The sequence below is a fragment of the Chiloscyllium plagiosum genome, unplaced genomic scaffold (assembly GCF_037043375.1).
Source record: "Chiloscyllium plagiosum isolate Xiang-an unplaced genomic scaffold, Cpla_swu_hap1 HiC_scaffold_27, whole genome shotgun sequence".
Classification (NCBI taxonomy): Eukaryota; Metazoa; Chordata; class Chondrichthyes; order Orectolobiformes; family Hemiscylliidae; genus Chiloscyllium; species Chiloscyllium plagiosum.
In genome coordinates, this window is record NW_028270165.1 from 80,518,984 (window position 1) to 80,533,250 (window position 14,267).

Consider the following 14,267-nt stretch of genomic DNA (forward strand, 5'->3'; position numbering starts at 1 on the left):
TCTGTTTCAGTTTTACTTTGTTTAAGGGGTTTGTTTTTTTTTGGTACTGTTGTGTACCAGCATTGCGAAGAGTGTTAAGAGTGTCTCCACAGCTTGTACTGTACTTAGTAAAGTTTGGTTGTTCACAGAAGTTGGCGTATTGCAGTGTAAGAAGCTCAAGCAAAAGAACTCAACAAAGGAACCTAAGGGATAAGTCTTTCATGCAGAAAGTGGCATGTTTAAGGAAAGAGCTGTCAGAGGAAGTGGTGGGTGCTGGTACAATTATGACATTAAAAGGCATCTGGATGGGTATACGATTAGGAAGGGTTTAGTCGATATGGGCCAAATGCTGGCAAATTGGCTGAGATTAGGTTAGGTTATCTCGTTGGCACGCATGAATTAGACCGAAGGGTCTGTTTCTGTGCTACATATCTCTATCACTCTGGCTTGCCACTAACATTTGCCACATCTATATGTACAGTTTCTCTCTGGTGTCAGTGTCAATGCCTTGATATCTCATTCTTAACTGGACTGGCAGTGCTTGGAATATAATGCGGCAAAATGAGGGCAATTCACATAAAACATCCCCCTATGCACCGATAGTGGGAGCATGGGGATTCCAACCGGGGTTTACAGATGCCACTTTTAAACTCTGGAGATCCAGGGGTATCTCATGTTTAGGGGATCTATTTAAAGATGAGGTCCTGATGTCTTTTGAACAGCTGCGTCAGAAATTCGGATTACCTAATGGAGACCTCTTTCGATACTTCCAAATTCGAGATTATATACAGAAGAAGACCACGTTATCAGATAGTCTTTATAAATCAGATAGAGAATGTAGTGTCCTACGACCAGTGGGGGATATTCCATCAGTACTATTTATCATTTACTACATGATAAAGTATCGGGAGATATGTATAATCTGCTTAAAACCTGAGATCAGGATTTGGGACTAGAAATCTCTATAGAAACGTGGAATGATATTTGGGAAAATGCTAGAAGAATTACTATCTGTAACAGAACCCAGGCTATCCAGCTGAAGATACTTCATAGGGCCCATATAGCACCGGTTCGATTGGCAAAATTTAAGGCAGGAGCATCTCCAATGTGTCCTAAATGCAAAATAGAAGTGGACACTCATGTACATTGCCTATGGACCTGTCATAAGATCCGTAGATATTGGACTAAAGCAGCAAGTACCCTGACAGAAACTTTAGGAACGGAAATTAAAGTGGACCCTGTATCTCTCCTCTTGGGCTTTTCGAACCTTCCCTCCCTGGACACGCACGGGAAGACACTATTTTCTATTCTTTCTTTCGTGCAAGGAAAAATATTTTGGTGAACTGGGCGGCTGAGGGCCACCCTGGACTTTCAAATTGGCACAGATTAATTATGGAATGTATTCCCCTTGACTTTTCCTTACAAATATGGTGCACCGAAAGACCGAATTATTTTATAAAATATGGCAGCCCTTCTTGAATGACATAAATACAGATATTTCGGCTATCCTAACAAGGGCTTTTATTTCATTGAGATTACAAACCTGGCTGGTCCGGGGCCCCTCGGGGGAGGAATCCCGCACGAATACGGGTTTTATTATATCTGATGTTAACACATTCCGAGCATGTGACTTAAATATACACTCTGGTTAGTTGTAGGTTAGATTAGTAGATAGTTGAGTTTTGTTTGTTTTTTTTCTTTTTCGGTTTTTTTCTGTTTTTTGTTAAATTTTGGCTATTGTATATTTGAGTTAATTGTATATCAATGTTTATATCTGAGAGTTTTGTTTATTTTTGTAAACTTGTTAAAATGTTAAATTTCTAATAAAAAATCTATTAAAAAAAACTGGATTGGCAGTGATGACTTTTGTAATCTTTTCTTACAGACTATCTGAAGACAGAAGTTTCAAGTTAACAGATAAAGGGCTTATGTCCAAAATGTTGATTCTCCTGCTTCTCTGATGCTGCTTGCTGTGCTGCGCTTTTCCAGCGATGCAGTTTTTGACTCTGACTCTCCAGCGTCTCCAGTCCTCACTTTCACATCAATATCTGACAGTTACTCAATCCATCAGGACCGCAACAATTTTCAACTATGATTCTGTGAGAAAGAGCAAAGCGTTCTTTTTGGTCCCTGTTTGAGTACGGGGGACTGGTTGAAAGACACTACTGTTGCAGCGCACTGAGTGTGGAACCTGAAACAACTCTACTGCCTGGAAAGAAGAATTCATGGCAGGGTTGTACACGTGTGTGTGCAGCTGAAGCTTCGGCCATGGAGAAACCTGAGGAAACACGCCCTGTTGAGAAACCATGGAATTGTGGCGACTGCGGGAAGGGCTTCCATGTCCTACCTGTCCTGGCGGCTCATCAGTGCAATCACACTGGGAAGAGGCCGTTCTCCTGCCCCGAGCGGGCAAAGGGCTTTACTTGCGCTTGTGTCCTGCTGCCCCACCAGCATATACACACTGGTGAGAGGAAGTTTTACTGCTCCATGTGCGGGAAAGGATTCACTTGGGTGGACAACCTCCAGACCCACCAGCGAATCCATGCAGGGGAGAGGCTCTTCAGTTGCCACGAGTGCGGGAAAGCCTTCAGCAATTCCTCCAACCTGCTGACGCACCGGCGAGTCCACACGGGGGAGAAGCCATACAGCTGCCCCGAATGCGGGAAGGCCTTCAGCGATTCCTCCAACCTGCTGAGGCACCGGCGGGTCCACACGGGGGTGAGGCCCTTCAGCTGCCCAGAGTGCGGGAAGGCCTTCAGTAATTCCTCCTCCCTGCTGGTCCATCAGCGGGTCCACACGGGGGAGAGGCCCTTCAGCTGCCCAGAATGCGGGAAGGCCTTCAGTCAATCCTCCAACCTGCTGGCCCATCAGCGGGTCCACAGGGGGGAGAGGCCCTTCAGCTGCCCAGAGTGTGGGAAGGCCTTCAGTAAGTCCTCCAACCTGCTGGCCCATCAGCAGGTCCACACAGGGGAGAGGCCCTTCAGCTGCCCAGAGTGTGGGAAGGGCTTCAGTAAATCCTCGGACTTGCTGAGACACCGGCAAATCCACACGGAGGAGAGGCCCTTCGCCTGCTCTGAGTGTGGTAAGGCCTTCAGCAATTCCTCTGACCTGTTGTCCCACCAGCGGGTCCACACCAGGGAAAAGCCATTCAGCTGCCCTGAGTGTGGGAAGGGGTTCACCCGCTCCTCCAAACTGCTGGCCCATCAATGGGTCCACACCGGGGGGAGGCCGTTTGCCTGCCCCGACTGCGGGCGGAGGTTCACATTGTCCTGCAACTTGCGGAGGCACCAGTGCATCCAACAATCAGATTCCACCAGTGACACTGCAGTGGGTCACCCCCAGGGCTGAACCTCCCGCCCATTCTGACAGTGGGTGCAGTGAGCTTTTGTGTTTTGTGCTGGACTCACCCCCACCAAGCCCACCTACGTGGCTCAGGGGTGGCATGGTGACTCTGTGGTTAGTACCACTGCCTCACGATGCTGACCTGGGTTCAATTCCACCCTTGGGGAGACAGTCTGTGTGTAGCTTTCACATTGCACGCCCCACATCTGTATGGGTTACCTCTGAGTGCTCTGGTTTCCTTCCCCTGGTCTAAAGGTGTGCAGGTTAGGATGAATTGGCCCATCTAAATTGTCCCATAGTGTTCAGGGATGTGTAGGTGTGGTGCATTAGTTGGGGTAAATGTAGAGGAATAGGGATAGGGGAATGGCTGGGTTACTCTGCGGAGGGTCAGTGTGGACTTGTTGGGCGAAAGGACCTGTTTCCATACTGTAGGGAATCTAATCTTTAAAAAAAAAATTCCTCCAAGCAATCTTGATAAAATATGCCGAGTTGGACAAAGTATCCCATCAAGTTTGAGACAAACCCAGAGTTGAAGAAGTCAGAAGTGACATGACACCATGTTACAGTGCAACAAGTTTATTTGAAATCACAAGCTTTAGGAGCATTGCTCTTTCATGAGTGCTGCTCCTTCATCACTTCATCTGGTGCCGTGTGACTTCTGACCTTGTCACCCCAATTCAACACCAGCACCTCCGCATCAGAGTTGACGAATGAGATTGGATTTTATTCGGCCTGATTGTGAGATGTTCCATTTGGAAACTCAAAACTGTCTGACCAACAAAGAGATGCAAATCATAGAGTCCGACAGCAGGAGACAGGCCCTTCGGCCCAACATGGTCCACACCGACCAAACTGTCCATCAACACTAAGCCCATTTCCCTGCAGTTGGCCCATTTCCTACCATACCTTTCCTATCCACGTATTTGCCCAAATGCCTTTTAAATGTTGTTAATGTACCCACCTCAACCACTTCCGCTGGCATCTCATTCCATATGTGTACCACCATCCCTTTTATTCCCTTTTATTCTTTTTCCTCTAACCTTAAACTGACGCCCTCTAGCCCTCACTTCCCCAACCCCGTGCATTCATCCTCTCACGATCTCTTCACTTCTCTAAGGGCCTCTCTCAGACTCTTAATGCTCCAAATAAAAATATCTTAGCTTGTCCAACCTCTCCCTTTTACACAGACCCTTGAATCCTGGTAACATCCTTGTATATGTCTTCAGCACGCTTCCAAGTTGAATAACATATTTGTTATAGACACTGCCCTGTCTACCTATTTTGTTGGAAATATCGGACCTAATCCAAACTGGATAATCTGGTTGATGGGGCAGGAAACCACTTCCTTTCTTGAGAGACAAGTCTCCTGGAGAGAACTGGCTGGCTGACTGATCTACTGACCCTCAGTGTCCCACTGCCCTCAGTTATCTGGAGGGGTGTCCACACATTTGCCTAAGGTGGTGCTTGAAACCTTTATCATCTTTGGGATGGATCCCCATTCATTCCGTGCTATGGAGTCATGCAGCCTGGAAACAGACCCTTCAGACCAACCAGTCCATGATCCCCAACTAAACTAGTGCCACCCATCTGCTCCTGGCCTGTATCCAGTATGTTAATACTTTTGTTCATTTGTTCACCGTGAGAGTTGGATAAATAAATTGCTGATTGTTGATTTTAGTGTTGGGGGATTTATTCTTATCACTAGAGCAGGTTACACCACTTTTCATGCTAATTTTACAGATTATTGGGTGACACGTTCCTCTGGGTGTTTCTGTTTGAGATAGGTGTGGCTGTCAGCCTTTGCTTTATAAAAGTATTGACGTAATGTAGTGCTGAATGCAATGGAGTCAACATGAATCCCAGCCTCTCACTGTGGTTGTGGGTGAATCGTCTTAATTTGGCTCTTAACTCAGAAACTGCACACAATTAACTGCTGAAACAATGATTAACACTTTATTGTATGTAGCAACCATAAATAAAACTCCTCAAGTTTTCATTGGAGAAAAGAAGGTTTAGGGTGACTTGATAGAGGTGTACAAGATGATTAGAGGTTTAGATAGGGTTGACCATGAGAACCTTTTTCCACGTATGGAGTCAGCTATTACAAGGGGGCATAGCTTTAAATTAAGGGGTGGTCGGTATAGGACAGATGTTAGGGGTAGATTCTTTGCTCAGTGAGTAGTGAGTTCATGGAATGCGCTGTCAGTAGCAGTGGTGGACTCTCCCTCTTTATGGGCATTTAAGCGGGCATTGGATAGGCATATGGAGGATAGTGGGTTAATGTAGGTTAGGTGGGCTTGGATCGGCACAACATCGAGGGCCAAAGGGCCTGTACTGCGCTGTATTCTTCTATGTAACCAAGTTCAACCTCACTCACAACTTGGCTATCACCCAATTGATGGCAGAATTTAACTGAGTTTCCCCCAACAGTATCTGTCTCTGGAAGTGTCCAGGGATTCAGTGCAGCATTCTTCTTCCAAGTACTGCTGCTACATCATTCTGGTTGAATTCTGGTGGAGATTCCTCGCTTTCAAATCTGTGGTGTGATGCTTCTTTAGATTCTAACACCACCTCCCCATACTTCTGGAGATCTCCGGTCTGTAACTTACCTTCTTATCCTCGAGGTTTAGTGGTTTGTTTGATACAGCCTTTCCTGCAAAAAACCCCTTTCCGTCAGAGCCTTCCTTCCACAGACAAACTTAATTGTCCTTTTATCATGAGCTTATTAAACACTTCGCTCATCTGTCCCAGGAAACAGCTTGTTGTTTTGCGTCCTTCTTCCCAGGGATGGTTAACTACCAGAAATTAGGTCATTCAGCCTATTGAGTCTGCTCCACTATTCAATCGTGGCTGATAACGTTTCTCAACCCAATTCTCCCTGTAACCCTTGATATTTAAGAATGATTGAGTCTGCTCCACCATTCAATGGGCTGAATGGCCTAATTTCTGCCTCCTGATGTAGCAGTTTCTCAGTGGCCCTTTTGTTTCTTGGTCCAGAAAGAGTTCCTGCTGATTCAGGGAGTTGGAAAGTTCTGCAGTTTACAGGACAACACCACATTCCCCTCTGCCTCCTCCTGAGATACTGGCAATTCCCAAGATCCCTTGGTATCCCTGAAAACAATCGAGGTGTCTGGAAATCTCTGCTGCTACTCTGGAACAAAAGGATTATGGGGAGAAAATTCAGAAATCTGATGTGCAAAGGGACCATGGAGTTCTACTCCAGGATTCTCTCAAGGTAAACTTACAGGTTGAGTCAGTAGTTGGGGAGGCAAATGCAATGATGGCATTTATTTTGATCAGACTTGAATATAAAAGCAGGGATATACTTCTGAGGCTCTGTAAATCTCCGGCCAGCCCACAATTAGAGTACTGTATGTAGATTTGGGCCCCATATCTCAGGAAGGATGTACTGGCCCTAGAACATGTTCAGAGGAGGTTCACAAAAATGGTCCAGGATTGAAAAATTTAACATATGAAGAACATTAGAGGACTCTAGGTTGATACTTCATGGAGTTCAGAAGGATGAGAGGGGATCTAATTGAAACCTACAGAATAATGAACGGTGTGGATGTTGGGAAGGTGTTTCCATTGGTAGGACAGACTAGAACCTGACGGCTCAGCCTTCGCGTCAAGGGAAGACCCTTTAGAACAGAGGGAAGAGAGGCTCCTTCAGCCAGAGTGTGGTGAGTCTATGGAATTCACTGCCACAAGGCTGTGGAGGCCAGGTTACTGAATATATTTAAGACGGAATAGATAGGTTCGTGAGAATCAAGGGGATCAAGGGTTAAGGGAGAGAATGGGGTTAAGAAACTTATCAGCCATAATTGAATGGCGAAGCAGACTCAATGGGCTGAATGGCCTAATTTTTGCTGCTATGGTCTTATGATATGCTGATGTGTGGAGGGATGAGAGGGGGGAAAAGAGATAAAGAGAGAAAGACAGTTAAGGTGAAGCTCGATAGAGATGAAGGAAATATAAGAATTGTATGATAAATGGCAGAACACATAGGAACACTGGCATACAGAGAGATCTGGGCATATAGATCCGTGGAAGTGGTAATGCAGGTGGGCACGGTGGTCAAGAAAGCACACAGCACGCTTCCTTGAGTGTAAGAGTTACGTTACAGCTGTTTATTCTGGCCACATTCTGAATATTGTGTGCAGTTCTGGTCACTGTGCTACTGGAAGGATTAGATTAGATTAGATTACTTACAGTGTGGAAACAGGCCCTTCGGCCCAACAAGTCCACACCGCCCCGCCGAAGCACAACCCACCCATACCCCTACATCTACCCCTTACCTAACACTACGGGCAATTTAGCATGGCCAATTCACCTGACCTGCACATCTTTGGACTGTGGGAGGAAACCGGAGTACCCGGAGGAAACCCACGCAGACACGGGGAGAATGTGCAAACTCCACACAATCAGTCGCCTGAGGTGGGAATTGAACCCGGGTCTCTGGCGCTGTGAGGCAGCAGTGCTAACCACTGTGCCACCGTGCCGCCGTGCCCATGTGGGCGCTCTGGTAGAGGGTACAGGCAAGGTTCACCAGGACATTGCCTAGTCTGGAGGGCTCTCGTTAGGAGCAGAGGAGGCATAAACCTGGATTGTTTTCTTTGGAAAAACAGAGGCTGAGAGGAGACCTCGACAAAATGCTGAAATACACAGATTGGCTGGACAGGGGTGGCAGGGTAGCTCAGTGGTTTGCACTGACGCCTCACAGTGCCAGGGACCTGCGTTCGATTTTAGTCTCAGGCAACTATCTGTGTGGAGTTGGCACATTGTCCCTGCACCCCACCTCCAATATCTGTGTGGGTTTGCTTCAGGTGTTCCGGCTTCTTCCTACAATACAAACGTGTATCGGTTAGGGTGGATTACTGAAGCTAAATTACCCATAGTGTCCAAGGAGAGGCAGGTTAAGTTGGATTGTCTGTATGTAAACTGCCCCAATGTTCAGGGATGTGTAAGTTCGGTGCATTAGTCAAGAGTAAATGTAGATCACAGGGGTAAGGGAACGGGTCTCTATATGTTAATCTTTGGAGGGCTGGTGTTGACTTGTTGGGCTGAATTGTCTGTTTCCACGCTGGAGGGATTCTATGATAGTCAGAGGCGTTTTTTCCCTCCAAAGTGGAAAGGTCAACTAAAAGAGGGCACAGGTTCAAGGTGAGAGGGGGACTGTTTGGGGGACAAGTGGTGGGGGTGGGGAATTTCTACAGAGGGGTGGTGGGTTTCTGGAACGCACTGCCAGTGGAGGTAGTGGAAGCAGGCACCTTAACAATGTTTAAGGTGTATCTTGATAGACACATGAAGGGGAGGTGAACAGAGGAACAGAAACCACACATGGGCAATAAATTGCAGGTCTAAGTAAGGATTAAGAATTAGTACAGGCTTGAGGGGGTGTGTGTACCTAAACCAAGTGAGAAGGGCCTGTGACTGTGCTGTATTGTATTGATACAGCTTTCCCCCACTATTTGAAAGTAGAGTGTTCCTTTCATAAGCTAAAATGGCCTAAAGCGAAGAAGCAATTACCATGAATTAATTTATATTATGCCTTTCTTTGTAAAAGCGACAATCCTCTTCGGATTTCTTTCGGTTTGTGAGAACAGGTATTAATGTAGGTCTTTTGTGAAAGTGAAGTAGTGTAAAGTGAACTTTCGAAATGTGGGGGATACCCTTATGCTGATGGAGGGGAGATGGGGGAGCAATGAAGAGGGGTGGATGGAGGCTCAGATGGAGAATAAACACTGAGACACCAATTGAGCAGCCCAGCCTGGCCCTGTGCTGGAGACTCAATGGGACAGAGACAAATGTATCTATTTCAGGTATACCTGCAGTATGCTCCATCCAGGATCAAAAAAAAGTCCTTCATCTGCTTCAGCATACAGGACAGATGAGCAGTTTCTCCCCAATGTGGACCAGGAGGTGATGCGACTGAATGAAGCCTTTCCTGTGCTGAATGTAGGTGAATGGCCGCTGCCCTGTGTATAAATGCTGATGAATATCGGGCAGGTGGGGAAGGAAAACCGCTCCTACACTCCCTGCATTTTCATGATTTCTCCATGGTGCAGGTGTCCTCTTATTTCTCCAGGTTCAACAATCAGTTGAAACTCGCTCACACTTACAGCATAAGTGTGGTGTTACTGGTGAACTGGTAATTGGAGGACTCTCATTCAGTCTGTAAAGCATGTTCCAGTCACTACTCTGGTGTGTGGGTATGTGAGACTCTGAGTTTCCAGTCACACTGACGTTTAAAACCTAACAAAGCAGACAGACCTTCTCCCCTTTGTTTTCAAGGCTATCAATATCAAAGTCCTGGTGAATCAAGCGACTGTCAGACTTCGATGTGATGTTTGGTCTGAGATTTCTGCCTCCAAATTCTTCTCTTGTAATATTCCTGTGGAAAGAGATTGCAAAGGTCATCGCTGTTAGTCCACAATAGAAAATCAAAACACACAATTCTAGTTTCTGTGGATCATTCTTTCCTCTCTTAATACCCAAGATCTTTGTGCTGATCTATATGTAAATGTATACAGCAGGGTAATGTGGTGGATTGCATACTCCATGAAGAGTCCACTCAAGTTGCTGAATGGACATCTATCATGCGGTATTGACGTTCTTACTGAAGATATACAATATGCTGCAGTGCGATATTATGAGCCCAGAAACACTGAAAATCAGGCTTTTAGAGCCATAAACATTCCATCAAATATGTACCATATACCCCAGACTTATCTGTCTTATATTAACGCACGGTTGTCTTAGATTCCCAGAAGACTCGGATTTACGTGTGAGTTTCTGTAAAAGAAGCCGTCGTTTTGGACTCCTTCCATGCCATACTGACTATTACTGGAAATACAGCCATACTACACCAGGATTCATTGATCAATGACGTGAGGTTTATCTTTACCCTCTTATAATTTTCTGTTACATAAATGTTTCGACGAATGTCAATGCTTTTCACCAGTCATACAGTCAGAGACATAAAGCACAGAAACAGATCCTTCAATCTAACTTGTCCATGCCGACCGGATATCCAAAATTAGTCTAGTTCCATTTGCCATCACTTGGTCCATATCCATCTAAACCCTTCCTTTTTATACCCATCCAGATGCCTCCACCACTTCCTCTGGCAGCTCATTCCATACACGCATCGCCCTCTGCAAAAAATGGTTGACTGCAAGGTCCTTTCAAATTTTTCCCCCCTCGCCCTAAACCTATGCCCTCTAGTTCTGCACTCCCCATATCCCAGGGAAAAGACCTTGTCTATTCACCCCATCCACACTCCTCAATTTTCATAAGCCTCTTTAAAAAACACACACTCAGCCTGCGATGCTCTAGGGAAAACAGCCCCAGCTTATTCAGCCTCTCCTTGTGGTTCAAACCCTCCGACCTAAACAACAGCCTTGTGACTCTTCCCTGAATCCTTTCAAGTTTCACAACATCCTGCCTATAAGAGGGAGACCAGAATTGCACACGATATTCCAGAAGAAGCCGACTGAAACTGACTTTTGCAGAGTCTGATCCCTGCTTGGATTCATACTCTCTGCCTCCCGTTGCTGCAAGTGAACAGTGCTTCCCCCCTTCTCTTTTCTCCCAGCATAAGGAATGGAAAGGGGGAGACATTGCTTCACTCCCAGATTTTACCCAGAAGAGCCCCCCCTATTGTCTGAATGCGCAAGTTGGACCATGAGCTTCTGAAGCTACTGCTGCTCCTCTCTTTCTGAATGAAGGTTGAGCTTCACTCCAGACTGCAACTCCCTTTCTCTGTCCAAACATCTGTGAGCACAGCACATTTTTGTTGAAATAAGGCATCTTTCCTGAATGTTACAATTGAAGGGGTGTCTTCCCCCTGATATTCAAAGGGATGGTAAGTCAGAGAAGGACCACGCCTTGTGTTGTGTGGCATGTGTGACAGTTGCAACAGGATGTCCCAACTCCTATGCTCAATTCAAAGTTTGTGAGAAGATTTGTAGCTCGGGTGCTCGTTGTTCTGGTTCTGTTCGCCAAGCTGGGAATTTTTGTTGCAGACGTTTCATTCCCTGTCTAGGTGACATCCTCAGTGCTAGGGATCCTCTTGTGAAGCGCTTCTGTGATGTTTCCTCCAGCATTTATAGTGGTTTGTCTCTGCCACTTCTGGTTGTCAGTTCCAACTGTCTGCTGCAGTGGCCGGTATATTGGGTCCAGGTCAATATGTTTGTTGATATAATCTATGGATGAGTGCCATGCAAGAGAACAGCCAGGGAATTCCTAGAGGCATGGCCTCTAGGCATTTTTCCAGCGCCACATTTTTCAACTCTGGATCTGGAACAAGGTGTGTGGTATGGGGGGGGGGGGGTGGAATAAAGAAACTGGTGAAATTTACATTGATCCCATGTAGTTAGTGGGTCCCAAGGCAGAAGACGAGGTGTTCTTCCTACAAGTGTCAGGTAGCTCGAGCTTGAAGGGGGAGGCAGCAGAGTACTTGCGTGTCCTTGACAGATTGGAGGGGAAGTTAAAGCGTTCAGCCACAAGGCAGTGGGGTCGTTTAGTTTAGGTGTCCCAGAGCTGTTCCCTGAAATGTTCTGCAAGTTGGTGTCCAGTCTCCCAATATGGCAGAGACCACATCGAGAGCAAGGGACGTATAAATAAATCTTATAAACAAATTGTACAAATCTTAGCCTGCCAGGGTTATTTTCTTCAATTAAGTCAAAGAAAATTTTAATTAAATTGGGTGACTACATGAAATGGTTTGTTGGTCAGACTCAAATGAGACAATGCCATGAATATCAGTGAAGTGCTTTTTTTGTCAGAACCACAAGTTCTTGATTTATTTTCACAACTTACTGATATTCACATCTGCACATTCAATGTCAAACTCTGACATCAGAAATGACATGACACCATTAATTTTTTCTTACAATAATCCAACAAACAAATTAATAACACACAGTGAATACCAAGTCTCATTAATATGAAATTAAATTTGACCAAATAAAATGTAAAATCAAATGGGAGATAACAAATGGGGGAAGGTCAGAAGGCAAGAAATGCAGCATCATAGAAGGTGCTCCTCCAGGGAGTGTATTTTACCAACTACAACTGCTCAATATAAACAAACACTCTGACATGATCCTCCGGTTTTAATGTAAACCATAGCCCCATACAGTAGGTACCATTTAAATAAGTTAATAGATACAAGCCTTGAGCAAATCCAGCCTCCAGCCGGACCCCCCGCTTCTTGGAGCTCGGACCTTCCTCCAGCTCCGGGGGGTTGTTGAGCTCCTGGGCTCCGGCCGCCGCCAAAGAAGCCGCGGGCGCCGGCTCTCTCTCCTCCACCGCCGACATTTTTAATTTGTTTTCTCGTTCACCCGGTAACCGTCACCTCCCCCTTCCCGGGCCCCGGGAATTATACACAAATAAACAATAAACCCCACCGGGGACTGTCTCCTTTTCTTCACAACTTTTGTTTGAAAAGGTCCGACTTTAATTTGAAATGTATTTTAAAGGTATTTTCTGAGGTAAACGATGCCTGTCTGCCCCCTTCCTCCGTCAGAAACCGCCCGCTGAGTCGATGAGAAAACCGCAGCCTCGCGCCGCCATCTTTGTTTTTCTTCATTATTCCGTCTCCTCCTTCAGTGACGCGCGTCATCCGCGTCCCCTCCAATCAGAGCGCACCTTACTCCACCTGACCAATGGCAGCTGGCATTCCGTGTCGTGTTGGTCCAACCTTCTGTAATCTCTCTCTCCGATTAGTCGGTACCGACCACAAGCTTTGGGATTGGTTGGGAATTTCACAATCATGTCAGTGTATCCGCCCTTTTCATTCCCGTTCATTCGTTCAACAGCAGATGACCCAATTTACTGCAACGGGCTCTGGGGCTATAGTGGTAATGTCACATATTCAGGGAGAAGATGTGATTTTTAACGTTATCAACCAATTCAACTCTGGCACCTCCACATCCATTCATTCAACCGAGAGGGCTCAATTTAGTGTAATGGGCTCTGAGGGTATAATATTTGTATCCCATGTTGGGAAGAAACCTCTCCCCATTCATTCAGTGGAAGAGGGCCTATTTGCTGCAGAGGTTTTTTAAGGCGCAGTGGTAGTGTCCCTACCTTCGAGCCCTGAAATCCCACTGCTATGAGGATGCGTAATAACAATTTTTTTAGTCATAAGTCACATGACACCAGGTTATATTCCAGCAGGTTTGTTTGGAGGGGATCTTACAGAAATATATTAAATTATGAAAGAAATAAAAGTAGGATGTTGCATTGGTAGGTGAGACTAGGATAAGAGCACATGGCCTCAAGATTAGAGGAAGCAGGTATAAAACTGAACTGAGAAGAAACTTCTTCACCCAGCGGGTTGTTCATCTATGGAATTCCTTGCCCAGGGAAGTATTTGACATTACTTCAGCAATCACTAGAATCAGGAGATACGTTTTTGAAAAATAAAAGAATTAAGGGATATGGTGAAAACGCAGGTGAATGCAGCATAGTCCACGAAAAGATTAGTCATAATCTTATTGAGTGGTGGAGCAGACTCGAAAGGCCAGAAGGCCGACTCTTGCTCCTAGTTCTTATGTTGAAATCACAAGCTTTTGGAGTGTAGTCACTTCAGCAGATGAAGTCATGAAAAAACAAGTGCAGGAAAGAGAATTTAGATAAATGAAAGACAGAGCATCTCAACGCTCAATTACTTACTCCCATTCCTATTTCTGATGATCTTACTACACAGCAAGTTGTGTTTTCCAAACATTAATTTTATTTCCATTGTTTAAAATCAAATATTTAAGATGAACAGTTTGTTTTTCGTCACTTGGACACACTGTGAATATCATAAACCCTCTCATGAGATATCACAGGAACAATTCATAAACTAGATTTGTCACTGAGTCACTCAAGTAGATATTAGAAAGAAGAAAAAATCCCAACATGTGCAGGATGCTAACGAAAAGTTAGCAACC

General features: G+C 45.4%; 1 protein-coding gene across 1 annotated transcript in view; it reads left to right on the forward strand.

The window, feature by feature from the left end:
• The first annotated feature begins 2,447 nt into the window (after positions 1-2,447).
• The window catches only part of LOC148144666 (uncharacterized), a 39,539-nt gene continuing 27,719 nt past the window's right edge, over positions 2,448-14,267 (forward strand). Inside the window, exon 1 of the mRNA XM_087975009.1 lies at positions 2,448-3,177. Within this exon, the coding sequence (XP_087831135.1) occupies positions 2,467-3,177 (711 nt within the window). The 5' untranslated portion in view covers positions 2,448-2,466. The remainder of the gene's footprint in view (positions 3,178-14,267) is intronic.